At 40.6% G+C, this 14,361-nt stretch overlaps 1 protein-coding gene across 7 annotated transcripts in view; it reads right to left on the minus strand.

Moving 5' to 3' along the window:
• Positions 1-13,077, minus strand: part of LOC113125401 (urea transporter 2) — a 19,812-nt gene extending 6,735 nt beyond the window's left edge. For 4 of the 7 annotated variants that reach the window (XM_026298820.2, XM_026298821.2, XM_026298824.1 and 1 more), the window contains exons 1-5: positions 12,810-13,077; positions 12,371-12,560; positions 11,676-11,804; positions 11,090-11,279; positions 6,768-6,918 (exon numbers count right to left, since the gene is read on the minus strand). In XM_026298820.2, the coding sequence (XP_026154605.1) occupies positions 6,768-6,918; positions 11,090-11,279; positions 11,676-11,804; positions 12,371-12,560; positions 12,810-12,957 (808 nt within the window). In that variant the 5' untranslated portion in view covers positions 12,958-13,077. The remainder of the gene's footprint in view (positions 1-6,767; positions 6,919-11,089; positions 11,280-11,675; positions 11,805-12,370; positions 12,561-12,809) is intronic. The other 3 variants (XM_026298822.2, XM_026298819.1, XM_026298823.1) reach the window with 2 other exon arrangements.
• Between the last annotated feature and the right edge of the window lie 1,284 nt (positions 13,078-14,361).

A 14,361-nucleotide genomic window follows, 5' to 3' on the forward strand; every position in this document is an offset into this window, starting at 1 on the left:
TTGAAAAGTGAGTAAAAATCCTTGACATGGACAAAAACCTCCTCTCCTCCTCTGCACCTACTCCATGGGAAAGGTCACGATGGTCTTTCAGGATTTCAGGGGAGTTTTTGCTGGATGTAGAAGAGTAGCTGAGTCTTAGTACATTATTCATTATTTTGACACAGGCAGAAATGTGTTTTCTTGGGCTTATTTCCAACTGTTGAAATATTTCAGTCTGGACCAAACAGGTGGACCCAAGTCATCACTGCCATCCCCAAAGCCACATCCTGTATCTAAAATCAACTGGTTTAATCTACTCCTGGCTGACACGTCACCTCACAGAAAGGGGTGAACTGCAGAGCAGTTCCATTAAATGTTTTTGAATATGCACCAAATGAACAGGTAACTTCATGTAGCTGCACTCAACACTGTCAGATCATGACCATGTTTAGCTTTTTTTTTTTTTTTTTTTTACATGACATACAAGGCAGAACGCTGCATCTGTGTTTGTGTGTGTGTGTGTACTTGCAAGCAGAGGCCATCTGTCCTGTTACCCCCACCCAGATAAATAATGTGCTGCCACTGCTCAGCTCTAGAAAGGAATGAGCTTTAAACCTGCTGTCTGACTGTTTCCTTGATATTTACAGTCCTTATGTTTGTGGGAGCATGAACCCTGCAGCAGCAACTGTGGAATTTTACCTTCTTGAGTAAAAGCAGCATCATAAAAAATTACTGAACACTGTCTGGTGAGTGACCCTGTAGGTGATGTATTATTCACACACACATGCAGACAGCTGAATGTCTGCTGTTGGGTAAGAGGGAAGGATTGTCATATGGACACATTTCCACCTTGGTAAGTGCCATATTTTTGTGTTAACATTTAAAAATCACAAAAAAAAAGACATCACAGTAGCCGCATCTCACCTGTAGAAACACTGCAGGACTTTCCTTAAAACATTATCTGGGGTAACTGTCAATTTTGGAAATTCTTCTGTAGATAAATGATCCTCAGGCTGCGCTGCATTTGATTTCCTTTTTACAAGACATTATGGGCTGCAGCTTAGCAGTCTGGTCCTGAAGCAGACTGTCCACACCCCAGCACTGCCTCTTCACTGTGTCTGCTTGGCTCCTCTGCCATCCATTGCCTCTTTATGCTTTGTGTGTTTCCTCCCTCACAGCAACCCTCTTGTGTAGTTGCTTTTTAATGGTTTGGTCTCCCACTGCACTCGTCTGGTCTCTTCCTCATTATGTTCTTCTGAATCTTCTTGTTGTTCAGTCTCACCCTTTCCCTTTGTTTCTCACTCACACCACTTCCTTGCTTCCCTCATCACAGCACGCTGTTCTCCTCACCCCCATCCCCACATAAGGGTGTCATTAAAGAGTAATGGTAATGTGGGAGGGAGGCCCCAGAGGATACTAACAGTTTTACTGTTTTTTTGCCATTGGTGTATCTGTGTGTGTGTATGCATGTGATGTAGTGTTGCTATGCTAATAGAATGAGTCACAGAGCGCTTATCATATCAGACCTAATATGTCCTCCTCTCCTCTTCTCTCTCTCCTCCCCCTCCCCCTCCCCCTCCTCTTCTCTCCTCCTCCTCCTCCTCCTCCTCCTCCTCCTCCTCCTCTCTCCTCTCTCCTCTCTCCTCCAGTTGTTGCCTGCACCACACCACAGTGACTGGCTGAAGACCAAATGGAGGACAGTTTAATAGGTTGGTACTGAAATGAACTGTACACAATCCCTTGTTTAGTAGATAATAGCTAACTTTGGGGCTTTGCTCTTCATTCAGCTGGTGAATCTATCATTATGTCCTTTGACACCTTGGAGGAGAAAACTATTTGTGGTTGCAGCTAAATGGATTGCTCTGCATGCAGTCCATTTGTTAACACTGTCCAGATATCAGCAGCATAAGAGGCAGAGGGAACTATTTGTTGCTGTCCATGCAGCATTTACCACACACTGTTTTGTGTGGTAAGCCTGTTTCCACCCACATTTCTCCAGCCAAGAGCCTTGTTTCTGTATTTTATAGACTTCGCTACAGTACTGTTTCTTTGTGAAGGCCTTTAATGCTTTTAATCATGTGTTAATGTGAAGTTAAACCCTTGCTGCCTACAGCAACACTGGCAGCTGTGGTCCATAGAGATAAACGCTAATCATAGCATGCTAACATGCTGATAATTAGTGGGTGATATTTATACTCACTCATATAGTTTAGCATTCCAGCATGTGTACATTTGCTCATTGGAATGACAACGCTCACACCACAGACTGATGATTATTAATAACCAAATTAATAAACAGATACAAATGTTCATGACGCCACTGGATGAAAAGCCGTAGAATTGATAATGCTAATAATATTCATCCAGAGGTTTTGGACCTGATTTCATAGTAATTCATCTAATTGTTGTTGAGACAACAAAGGTCAACATCAACCACTCACTAGAAACGTCAGGGGATTCCTAAAGTAAGTAAGATTCATTTTTTATAGAGCTTGAATAATTGTACAAAGTGTCTTGACAATTCAGTCGTTAGCTATTGTCACATTTTAGTTTGGATCAAAGTGGTGGGCAAACTGTTAGTGTTGAGTATTTACTGCCTGGTTGCAGGACCAGGGGCTTTTCTCTCCTGTCTGATGTAGTGCACAGTACGTCAAAGCTGGCAGGTATAAAATTTCAACTAGAAAATACTAATTATGTCACATCATAAATATAAAGCTTCTTAAAGTTAGCAAGTGAACCCTCACTGACTCCACCAAGTGCCTCACTTCTTACCCCCAGATCCTGATTCTACTTTGAAGCATTTCTACAATCAACCTCATGCACCATGACTGCAGTAGGAGGCTGTGGCCTACTTACAGCCCCTTAAATCCTTCTCTGGAAACCCCTTATGGGAATACTTTGCACCACAATGCTTTGAGTGACAGCTCTAAATATGGCCTCACACACTGTCCCAGGTAAAATTCATATCTCTTTCCTCTCTCTGTCTGAAGGGGAGTATCACTTCATCAATCTCATCCCTTCCCATAGAAAAAGTAGGTGATGAGGCGGGTTACTCATGCACAGCTACAGTACAGTGATTCCCCATGAGTATTGTCAGGGATCCACATAACTCTAAACATTTGCTGTCTGCCTGCCTTTGGTCTCTCACCTCAGCTTTAGCCTTGAAGAAGAAAAAAAAAAAAAAAAAGATTAAACTGATGTCGACTGCACCAAAGATGGAGATGAATGAGACGGTGACGACAGCACTGACACTTAAGGTGGAAGCTATTCTGAAGTGATAAGTGAAAACATTATTGGCCACAATATTCTTGGTGAAGGTAGGAAATGATGGTGATGTCAATGAAAATAAAAAGAAGAATGATTAATGTAGAGAGTGCTAATGGTAATAATGACAATGGGATGAATGAAATAATAAGGATGATTACAGAGAAGGTGAGAATAGTGCTAATGATATGGAGAATGATAATGGCCCAGTCCTAACTAAGTACTGCTGTCACTCATTTAATACAGAAATGAACAAAATCAAGCCTCTGATTACTAGTTGGAGAATGTGTTTTTTTTTTTTTCTATATTTCCTGCTGATTAGCTTTCAAAAGAATCTTAATGAGTCTGAACTCTTAAAGTGCTTTAGAGTTTCTTCATAACTAGACCCCCATGCACACTGCTGACATGCAAAAATCCATAGCTTGACAGGCCCGTTGTGCTTGGTAATGGTTGCTCAGCAGTGACTGGACAATCACTACCGGCAGGCGGGGCTAAATCTGGTTACAACTCAACTGAAACTCAAATCGGTGCTAACAAGAACACAACACACACACACTCCCACCTTCTCCTTCCTGAAATCAGAATGTCTTTGTACTCAGCATTTTGTAGACACTGAAGGATAATGAATGCAGAGACACACTGGATAAAGTAGTGCAAGTGAAAAGAATGATGAAAGGTTTAATAAGATGAAAGGACTGAAGGAGAAAGAGAAAACTAGAAAGAAGAAAAGGGCTGTTCATTGAGGGGATGTAAGACACAAGAAGAAAGGTACTGCCAGGAGCACGACTTGACTGAAGTGGTAAAGAAGATAGTATCAATTCAACGCACTTGATTATTTTGGGAGAACTCTTGTCTTCTGTACTACATCTATTAGTATCTGCCTCTTTGTTTCCTTCCCTGTATGGCACCACTTCTCCCCTTTCACTCAGTTTATTCCCTGTCCTTTATTCTTCTTCAGACTTTATCCCTTTTCTCTCTTCTCTCTCTCCATCTGACACTTTCCTCCTTTGTCTCCTGACACTGATCCTTCTTTCCCCTTTGGTTCTCTGTCAGAGTGGATTAAGCTTTGAGTCTGACCTGCGGCACTTATTTACAATCCTAACTCACCGTGCACTGTGTCTTCGTTTAATGCTATGCCCGGGTGTGTTTTAGTGCATTTACATTTATTCTGGACAGAGGTTGACCGATCGATTGGCCGAACCGATTAATCGGCCGTTTTTTTGCACATATTAATTAATCGGCATCGGCCCATTTCGCTGTATATTAGACCAATTTATAGGCAGGCACATCTGCGACCAGCTAAGCGTTGTTGTGGAACATGTAAGGACCCCTCTTGCGACAAGCAGGCTGTCACCACCGGTGTTCAGTGAGCTGATGTTCCCGTCTGCTGTAAAGCCTCCAAAAACAGTAAGAAAGTACTTATCTTTCATTTTTAACTTTAACCTGATACATTTCATTGATTAAATATGAAGCTACTTTTGGAGAGCGATTGTAAATAACTTTTTGGGTCTGTATTGTTAGCGCGCTGTAGTTTAGGCTGTAGGCACGGGTACCAAAACATGCTAACAAGCCCAGCGGCTAAACTGTTATAGTAGCATGCGTTGTACAGATAAACTCATATGTTATTAATTCTGTCTGTTTCTGTTGTTGTTTCTGTGCCCTGTTTACATTTTACACACACGGCTTCAGCTAATGATGGCAGGGGAAAACCATTTGTTTCCAACGTAGCGTATTAGAATTTATGCTGCCCGTGTTTATCATGTGTGCAACAAATCTGAAAGTAGAAACGTGTGCTAAAACACGCAGGATAACTTTCCTCAATAAATGTGTCTGTGCATTCGACACACAGGAAAGAGATGAAAGGGGAAAATTAAATTCGGCCAAACAAATCTGTCTCATATATCGGCCATCGGCTGCCCTGATTTCTAAATATCGGCATCGGCCAGAGAAAACTCATATCGGTCGACCTCTAATTCTGAGCAGCCAGTTCACCCTTTATGGTAAAACACAAACTGTTATGACAAACACACTGAGAGTCACTGTATCGGAGTCAAATTCCTTGTGTGTCCAACATACTTGGCAATAAAACCAATTCAGATCAAACAGCAAATGTCCAGATTTTGTTTATGACCTCCCAAAAAAGCGATTAACTTTTTTAAAATTACATTCTTTCAAGTCTCAAAGTGTCTAAGAACAACAAAAAAAAAGGAACAATTTGAAGAGTGCATATAATTCAAGCATTCGTAAAATGATGTGGTTTTGTTTTTTGGACAACAAAGGTTCTGCCAGACAACTTAGGTTCATCATTGGTTGTGTTGTTGGGATTTGACAATAACAAAAATGGAGAATATTGTCATGCCTGTTCTTCAGACAGTCAAAGGTACAATTACATCTCAAAATCGATTCGTAAACTCTTAAGTAACCAGAAAACAAGACCTTTTCAAAATCTCTAGATGCTACAAATGAGTAAGAGACAGGAAATGTCGCTGGAGAAAGCACGGGAAAAAGGGGACTGTACAATTGAAGTGGAAGGAAGGATGGAATGAAACAAGAATGCATAAATGAAAGCCATAAAAACCTTATGTGGTATTTTTGCTCTTATACGTTTAGCTGCCATGCTCCAGCAGGCTGTTTCCTCTCTGCTCTGTTGCCTACACAATCTCATTAAAGATGCCCCTCTGATTACTTTCTTGTCACACTGGTTTTTTTTTTTAGTGTGTGCATGTGTATCTGCCACCGTTAGCATGTGTCCACAGGTTTGTGCAAGTGTGTGTATGTACAAGCTCACTCCCACTCCTCCATATTTTGTAGAGTATGACTCATAGCTACAAACAAACACAAACACACACACACACACACACACACACACACACACACACACACACACACACACACACACCAGAGTATTTAGGGACACTGTATTGTACTTACAGCAGCAGATGGAAGCAGGGGGCTGATGTCTTTTAAACTCCCAGCATTTCTCATCTTCCCTCTCTCCCTCACAGTGAGGCAGATGTAAAAGGCATACACAGCCACAGGTCTGTGTATTTGTGTACAAGTCAGTGGTTATCTGCACTCTGTCTAATTGCTGTTTGTGTTGTGGAACCACAAGTGTCCACAGCCTGGTACGGCCTGTCTGAAGATTTCACATTTATATACACCAAAGGGATTCATAAACCTTAGTGACTTGAACCTTGTTAAAATGTACTGCTAAGCCTGCAATCCATTTTGGGTGCTGACTAAGGGTTTTATAAATGGCGAGGTTATTCTGTTGCCTAAGATAAAGGTTTATGATACTGCATTATGCTACTGGCATAAGTATGATGACTTGTGAAACCATGGCTGCAGCAACTGGGGCACATCACAAAACTGGCAGGTATTTATTTAAGGTATTCTAGCTACAGGACAGACCTTCGAGGGTCAGGGTGTCACCCATTGCAAGCAGGGACACATGAGCAAAGAGGAGAAGAGAATGAAAGGACAAAATGAGGACCTGGCACATGACCACAGAGACTGAGACTCACCAGCGAGTGTTCCAACTGCTGATCCCAGTAGAGCATGGACGGCCAGCAGGGGGGAGTAAAGCAGTACTGCTCCCAGAATAAGGAGGGAGGGTCCCAGGGCTTCACAGGCGAAGATCTGACCCACACCAAGTGGGATGCCACGTACCACCTGCAGTGGGGGCAGAAGTTAGAGGAGGGATTTGAAATGAGGTTGATTAGGCAAATATGACACTGCATTTTGAAAACGGTTATATAGTCTTACAATCTATAAAATTACAAGACATGATTACTAAGACATAATGACAAAATATGTGGGCTTTCTTCCCAGTCACAATCAGTCAGTTATTCTTTTCTTCACCCAATTTAACACTCACATGCACACGCTTGCACACACATATGCTTCATACTCCACAGCCAGTAGGAAGTGAGTTTCCATGGCGACATGTTGGGTGCATCTGCCCGTCACTGATATTTACAAGTCATAAATGGTCTTTAATTATATCACTACTACACAACACTGTGCGCGTGTGCTTCTATGTGTGTATGCATGTGTATGTCTGCGTGCAGTTAGGCTAACTACGCTCTCGGCGCAGCCAGAGCGCCATCCTCAGCAGAGTAAAAGCTGAAGACATTAAATATAAATAGGACTGACGTCATCGAAATCTCTAGAGAACCAGAGCAAAGATGAGACAAGGAGAGATGGTGAAGGAAGGAAGAAGAGTAACAGAAGAAAAATGGGATTAAAAGGTGGAAAAAAGAGAGAAGAAAAGAGAAAGAAGCAAATGGATGGGACGAAATTGTTGCATAAGGAGTGTAACAGAAACAAATTGACTTTATTATGCTGGCTTCAAAATGTGGTTATGTAGTTGTTTATTCTAAATGGAGCAGAAGAACAGAAGGAAAACAAGATAGAGACAATTGAAAAAAAGTGTTAGAGAAAGTGGGAGGAGGAGGAAGGACATTTGCATAAAAGAGCAGTGAAATGGATGGAGACTGCAGAGAAGAGAAGCAGAGCAGTAAATAGAAGGATTTAGAGATTTTAGATCACCCAGAGTATAAAACCAAAGGGAATGTATGAAAGAGACCACTTTTAAAAAGAGAGCGAGAGACAGATGGAGGAAAATATGTGAGATATTAAAATGAAAGAAAAAGAGGTTCAAAGAGGTGTGAAAACAGTTTTTCTGAAATAGTTTATGAAATACACAGAGAGAGAACTAATATTAAACACAGGGGCTAAAACTAGGAGGAAGTAATTATTTATTGTGAGGTGCATACTCTGATGCACATGTAAATCTCTGACTCTATATTCAGGACACCTAACAGCGCTGAGGGGGTTTAGTCAGTGTAACTAATCTAGTTTAGACAACTTCACAGTCAGTTTGTGGATCATCGTGTGCAGAAACATCCTCCTCCACTCCTGGCTCTTAATGTTCTTCTAAAACACACACACCATCTGTAAGTGCTCAAATCCAGTAGTTGTATACCAAAATCCTCTTACAGGTCCAGTAAGATTATGTCTCGGAGCCAGCAAAATACAGCATTAACATGTTGTTATCCAAGGAAATTGATGCGGCAACTCCGTTAATAAAAAATATTACTGTTTAAACATCCAGAAGGCACAGAGAAACATTAGCATTCATTTGGAATCGTATTTCTGGCCTCCTGACAAATACAAATGCAATATTCACTTTCCTTACAAGTCTGGCTTGGGATCCACCAACACCTGAGGGACATACAATTCTCCGCAGCAGTTAAAGGAAGCTCTGTGTTCACTAGCTAGTTGCAAACTTTGTTTATTTGGGGCTGGGCAGACAGTGTGCAGTGGATCAATCTAACCCATTACCTAAAGGTGACTGCTGCATCTGCAAACGAAGGATGACAACGATGCAAGAGGGTTAAACAGTAAAGCTGTGTGAGCTGAAAGATGCTACGGTGCTCTGTGGAGCCGACAGCAACTGCACAGCTGGATCACATTTCACATTTCTTCTACCTTAAACATACTTATTTGACCTGCTGTTAATATAAAAACACTGATTGGTGCAGCTTTAAATGATTTCATTATGTACTGCACATAATAAAATACTGAACTTGTACAGTTGAGATATACATGTATTTATTTATATATAGGACTTTGCATAGAACTGTATCTCTGAAGTTTTGTTGTCCACATAATGTTAAACTGTACATAAATACAAATGCTAATCCTTCTGTACATTCATTACGCCCAAAAGAAGAGCTTTTATGATTCAGCTCACATATTCTGTTCTGTCTCTTTCCAAGGAAAAACACTGAGTCTAAAATTCAGTCGCTCTTCAAGCACTGAAATGCCAGCTGGCTCACAGAGATCAAACTCCAACTGCAGCAGGTGGTGAGACTCTGGATCCTTTCACCAAAGTCTCAAGCATGTGTACTTGATTTAGATTCGCTTGTGGTAAAAAACTAACCATTTTCTTTACAAGCTGCACTGTGCACCATGGTGCATTTTAATCGACTGGACCAAGTTACAGCTGCCTAAAAAAAATCCCATTTAGCTTATTCTTTCAGGAAACCTGACCGGCATCCATGATATTCAATCCGGGGCCATCAGCAGTTCTAAATATATTACACAATCCCAGACCACAGAAAGTAAAATATGATAAATACCCTAAGTGGAGTGCAATACTGTAACTTCACTTCTACTGTGAGTTTTAATCAGCAGAACTGTTAATTAAAACAGTTTGGGCTGATTTTATTTCCCTAACAGGGGCTCCATCAGTGACTGTTGCTAAGTAACTGGTGAGTCACAGACGGCTGATCTTACTCATTCTGTGCTCCTGTCGGTAACTTGTTCACTCTGGAGACCAGGCTGCAATATGGCAGCTGCACACAGGACATCTGACTGTAATTCAGCTTGTTTTTTTGTCTTTCTGTATTCTTCCCTCTTCGTATATCCTGTCACTGAGTATATGAAGGATCCGCACCTGCTGTTCTCATCATGGGGCTTGATGAGCCGCCTCTTGTTAAATATCACTGAAAAACGTTACTTTGATAGATACCCTCATGATGGCAGCTCGTCTGTTGAAATGCTGATGAAGTGAAATTACAACTTCAGCCTTAAAAATCCTTTTTCCTTTCCCAATCTGAGCCCATATAAAAACTCCTTATAATAAAACAGAAACTATGAAAATCTTCAGTATCATTAATAATTAAATATTATACTCATCTTATGACAAATTGCTAGTGGAATTTGAGGGTTGCTATTTGCCATAAATAGTCTGCAATAAAATAAAAACAGCAACAGCAAGAAAACAGCATGTAAATTCAATATGAATGCAGTAGTTACATAAGCAGCTCAATATTAATACTCACTGCTTTGCATAGAATAAGATCAATGTTCATTCCCTGGTAAAGTCTAACTGTGTAGAACCTAGATTTGGTTAAAAACTTGACTCTCAGTACTGACAGATCTGTCACTTCAATCAAACCTGTATTGGTTAAACTGAAACTGTAAAAACAATAAGTTACATTATTATTTAAGGAGTATATACAGCTAATATTTTTTCTTACAGCGACTTTCTGTATGTATGATTTAAAATGAATGAAACTTACAAAACAGACTTTTATTTGCTGCATCATATGTTATTTATAGCTGCATATAGGGCCATACTGTGAGAATTTCTATGGAAACTGTGCGTCACTGAGCACAGTAACATACTGACTATTAGAAAAGCACATCATGAAATCATAAAAACACATCTGCCCTTTGCTAGCACATACCAGCTGCTTAATATTTACATCTGCTGCCCAACCTGGACAAGAATATTAGTTTCCCCTCAGAAGAATGTGGCCTCGACTCACTGCACCATTAAATTGTGAGAAGGGCGATAATAAAATTCACTCCACTGCACTACCACTTCTTCTGTGCACTGCATGATATACCTGCACTTCCAACCATGAAACTGTCCATGTCCCAAAGTTAGATCTGACACTTTCATGCAGTGTTAGCATATACTGTGAAATAATAATAGCTTGCATACACCACATAGTCTTTATATTAAGGAAAATATAACACACAGTTTTCACAATTAGGTGCAAAAGCTGTATCCACCCTACATGTAACATAAAACTATCCTATTTATGCAACTTGTGCTTCCATACAATAATTTCATTATGTTTTTTTTTTTTTTTAGATGTGGTTTTGCAATGCCCCATGTGTATGAGGCTAGGCTAAATAACAGCAATGCCTCTCTGTATAATACAGAGCAAAACTGCATTATTGATCATACAAACGTTTTTAAAGCTTCTCTTTAATTTCACTCAAACTATACACAAACATTTCATTAAGTGTCCAATCAGATACTTACCTCTACTACGATGAGCTGGGTGTCATTGGGCTCCATGTTCCACAGTGGTGTAGCTGGGTGGTGCGGGAAATAGGGGTTATCTGAACCAGTACAAAGGAGGTAGAGGATGATGATGATGTTGAAGGGAAACACAGAGGCAGGCACATCCCAGTGGTCCAACACTGAAGAGAGACCACTGGACAGAAAGACACTGTAGAGGGAAAGGATATACCAATCACTGTTGAATGAAATGGACCTTGGTTACATGTTACAATGAAAGATACTCTGCAGGTGAAAGCACAACAAACTGTCCTGATAAATACCAGTGGATGCTGCAGTGAGAAAATTATGATTAATCTTGATAAGTAGTTCTTGGATGCCCACCATGCTACAGTGTGTGTGTTTGGATGCTTCTGAGGCTTGCAAAGGCCTGTTTGCTAAAACTATCTGACAACTTGAGCATAAAAGATGTCTGAGGTGCACATTTTCTAAGTTTTAATTTAAAAACTGAAATAAAAGGAATTACATGGTTTTTAGGGTATGCATATAGAGAAAGCATTTTGTCAATCAAACTACAGAAAGACACGTCTGCGTGTTTGTCTCCTACCATGCAGCTGAGCCATAGAGAGCAGGCAGAAGAAGCCACCAGTACCAGTCTCCAGCTGAGCTGCACACGCCCATCAGCAGAGACACCAACATCCCATTAAAGCCATGAAGACCTCCCGACACCTCAGTACTTCAGACAGACAAACATTTTGAAGACACAAAACACAACTTTTCTGTAATACAAGTGATATACAGTAGGATCATAAAAGATGTTTGTTTTCATGATCAAAACTCACTTCAGTGTTGCTTTTTACAACCCTTCATGAAACAAAGGGCTCAGTTTTAATGGGTGGAGGCCCCAGGGTGTCAAACTTAAAAATGTTAGGCGCCCCAGTTCAGCTATTCATTACTTTTAAAACCCTAAAATAAGGTTGTGTATTAGCATATCATACTGTCTGTGACATACATTTTGGAAGAGGAACTAAAACAAGAATTGCCTGGTGGTGGCTGTTCTCATGAATTTTAAGTAGAAGCCTCAATCGACTTTAGTGATGTAGATCAAGTAAATTAGACTTAGACTTGTGTTACAGGGTTGGCTTTTAAGCAACAGGCAGGTTTTTGGTGAGGCTTTGACTGTTTAAGTGTATATTTTGCTGTAGTGTGCTGTTACCAAAATACCATTATGTACTGTACATACAAAAGTGTGCATTTTTTAATGTATATACATGTGGTGTGTAGTTGTTCATATCCTTCCACCTGTCTTGTCCCATAATAACAGCTGTTAGTGTAGAGGCCAGAACACCCAGGGTTCCCAATAGGACCTGCCAGGGGGAAGCCCAGAATAGTGCAGTCAGGATGAGAAAACCACTCAGCGGGTTGTTGGCCAAAATCACCCTGCTCACCCCTCTCAGGCTCCACATCGACAGCTGCAGCACAAACAACTTGCCTGAGGATACAGAAAGAAAGTATTTTACACATTTTCTTTGACAGCATTTCCTGCACAAAACTTTTGGGATTATTATTAATACATTCTTTTTCACAGATGCTGAAAACAGGAAAGAAACACAAAACATGTTCCTGTGTTGGATTCCTTGACACCAATTCAGGATTTAACAAAAGAATTAAGTTGGGCAATGAATGATGACTGACTGCATTATATATATGTATATATATATATATACATATATAGTCATACCTTGCATATATTTATCCAAGTGCTCCATGTCCCCAGTACACAGCAGCAGACCGTTCAACACATGCCGACCGAGGCTGGCACGACTCCTGCTGGCTTCCACCTCTGTTCTGGGCTCCATCAATGACCCTGCAGCTGATGGATGATGCATAATGTGATGAATATGTTATAATTATTCTTCACTTTTTACCCGTGAGTTTGTTCTCCGGGTTGCAACTTTCACATTTTTCTTTTCCTTCTCCCCTTTCCTCCTCCAGCTCTTTCCTCTCCAATGAGGTTTTAGGGGATGACTTATGAACTGGCTGGCTGGGTAACATATTCACTCAGCCCTTCACTGGCTGTGACAGGGAAGAACAAAGTCCAAACTATCAGGACTGCTGAAGAAGAGAACCATCCATCTCTGTAATCCATTCATCCTGTGTAATATACACTTTAACCCAGCTGTTTTTGCTGCTCTGCTGCCTTTGAGATGCAGGAGATGAAGATACTACTGACATCAGATTCCTCTGTAACACTGAAGAAGCACTTGCTTTACTTTTGACTTTCTGTTGATGTCTGCTTTAACAGGCTCATCACGCTGCTTGGGCCTACAAAGGTCTTCCCCTTCTCTTTTGTTTCCACATTAAGAACAGCTGAGTGCACCTGGAGTGTGCCTGCATTTCTCCCAATCCAGTTCTTGTAGTCACCATTTTTCTTCCAGTTTTGCAGTGAAAATTAACTCAGTGCACCTGAATAACACAAAAATGTTTTGATTTCACTTCTGTCTGAGAAAATTTGACTTGCAAGTGTGTGCATAAACAGTGCGTACATAACTGGCTGCTGGTGCACATCCATGTCAGATACTATCACATCACAGAGAGCATGTTTTCACTCTGAGCCAGTGGAGCAGCAATTCAAAAGCCTTTTTGCAGGTGGAAATTGCTGTGCCATTCAAGAAGCTCTGACAGCTCATGTTTCTCTTTCACCCCTTCTGCCTCCATTGCTCTATCAATCTTTTATTTGCCTCAATAAATACAGCCGCCTCGCTGTATCTGTCTCTGCTCCTTCGCTCATTCCATCAATCACAGAATGTGACACTAGGGAGAAGACTGGGCTGTAATATGAGAAAGAGAAGCAGGTAAATGATTACACTTTGACATGATTTTAACACAGCAACAACACACACAAATTAAGCAAAATAAGGCCACCTCCCATACTGTACCATCAGCTTTAAAATTAATTCAATATTTATGCTGTGTCTGTTCCCCTCCAGGCCAAAGGTCACTTGAATGCAAAAATACCACACACTCAGAGCGTACAACAGTACATTTAAGTGCAGTATAGTGTTGATTTATGTGTAATATGTCTAATATGTTATGAATGTGCTGTGTACTAAAGACCAACCCTAGTGATATGAGCTGAAGACCTTTTTAGACTGAACTGCAAACTGACAAGCTATAGGTTATAGTTTATAGCTTGTAATAAAAGATGCATAGTTTTGTAGTATGTCCTGAATGCTATACGAATCTATTCAGCCAATAACTATTTTTATAAGGACAAGTGAACGGCATGAACC

This window comes from Mastacembelus armatus, chromosome 18 (assembly GCF_900324485.2).
Source record: "Mastacembelus armatus chromosome 18, fMasArm1.2, whole genome shotgun sequence".
Classification (NCBI taxonomy): domain Eukaryota; kingdom Metazoa; phylum Chordata; class Actinopteri; order Synbranchiformes; family Mastacembelidae; genus Mastacembelus; species Mastacembelus armatus.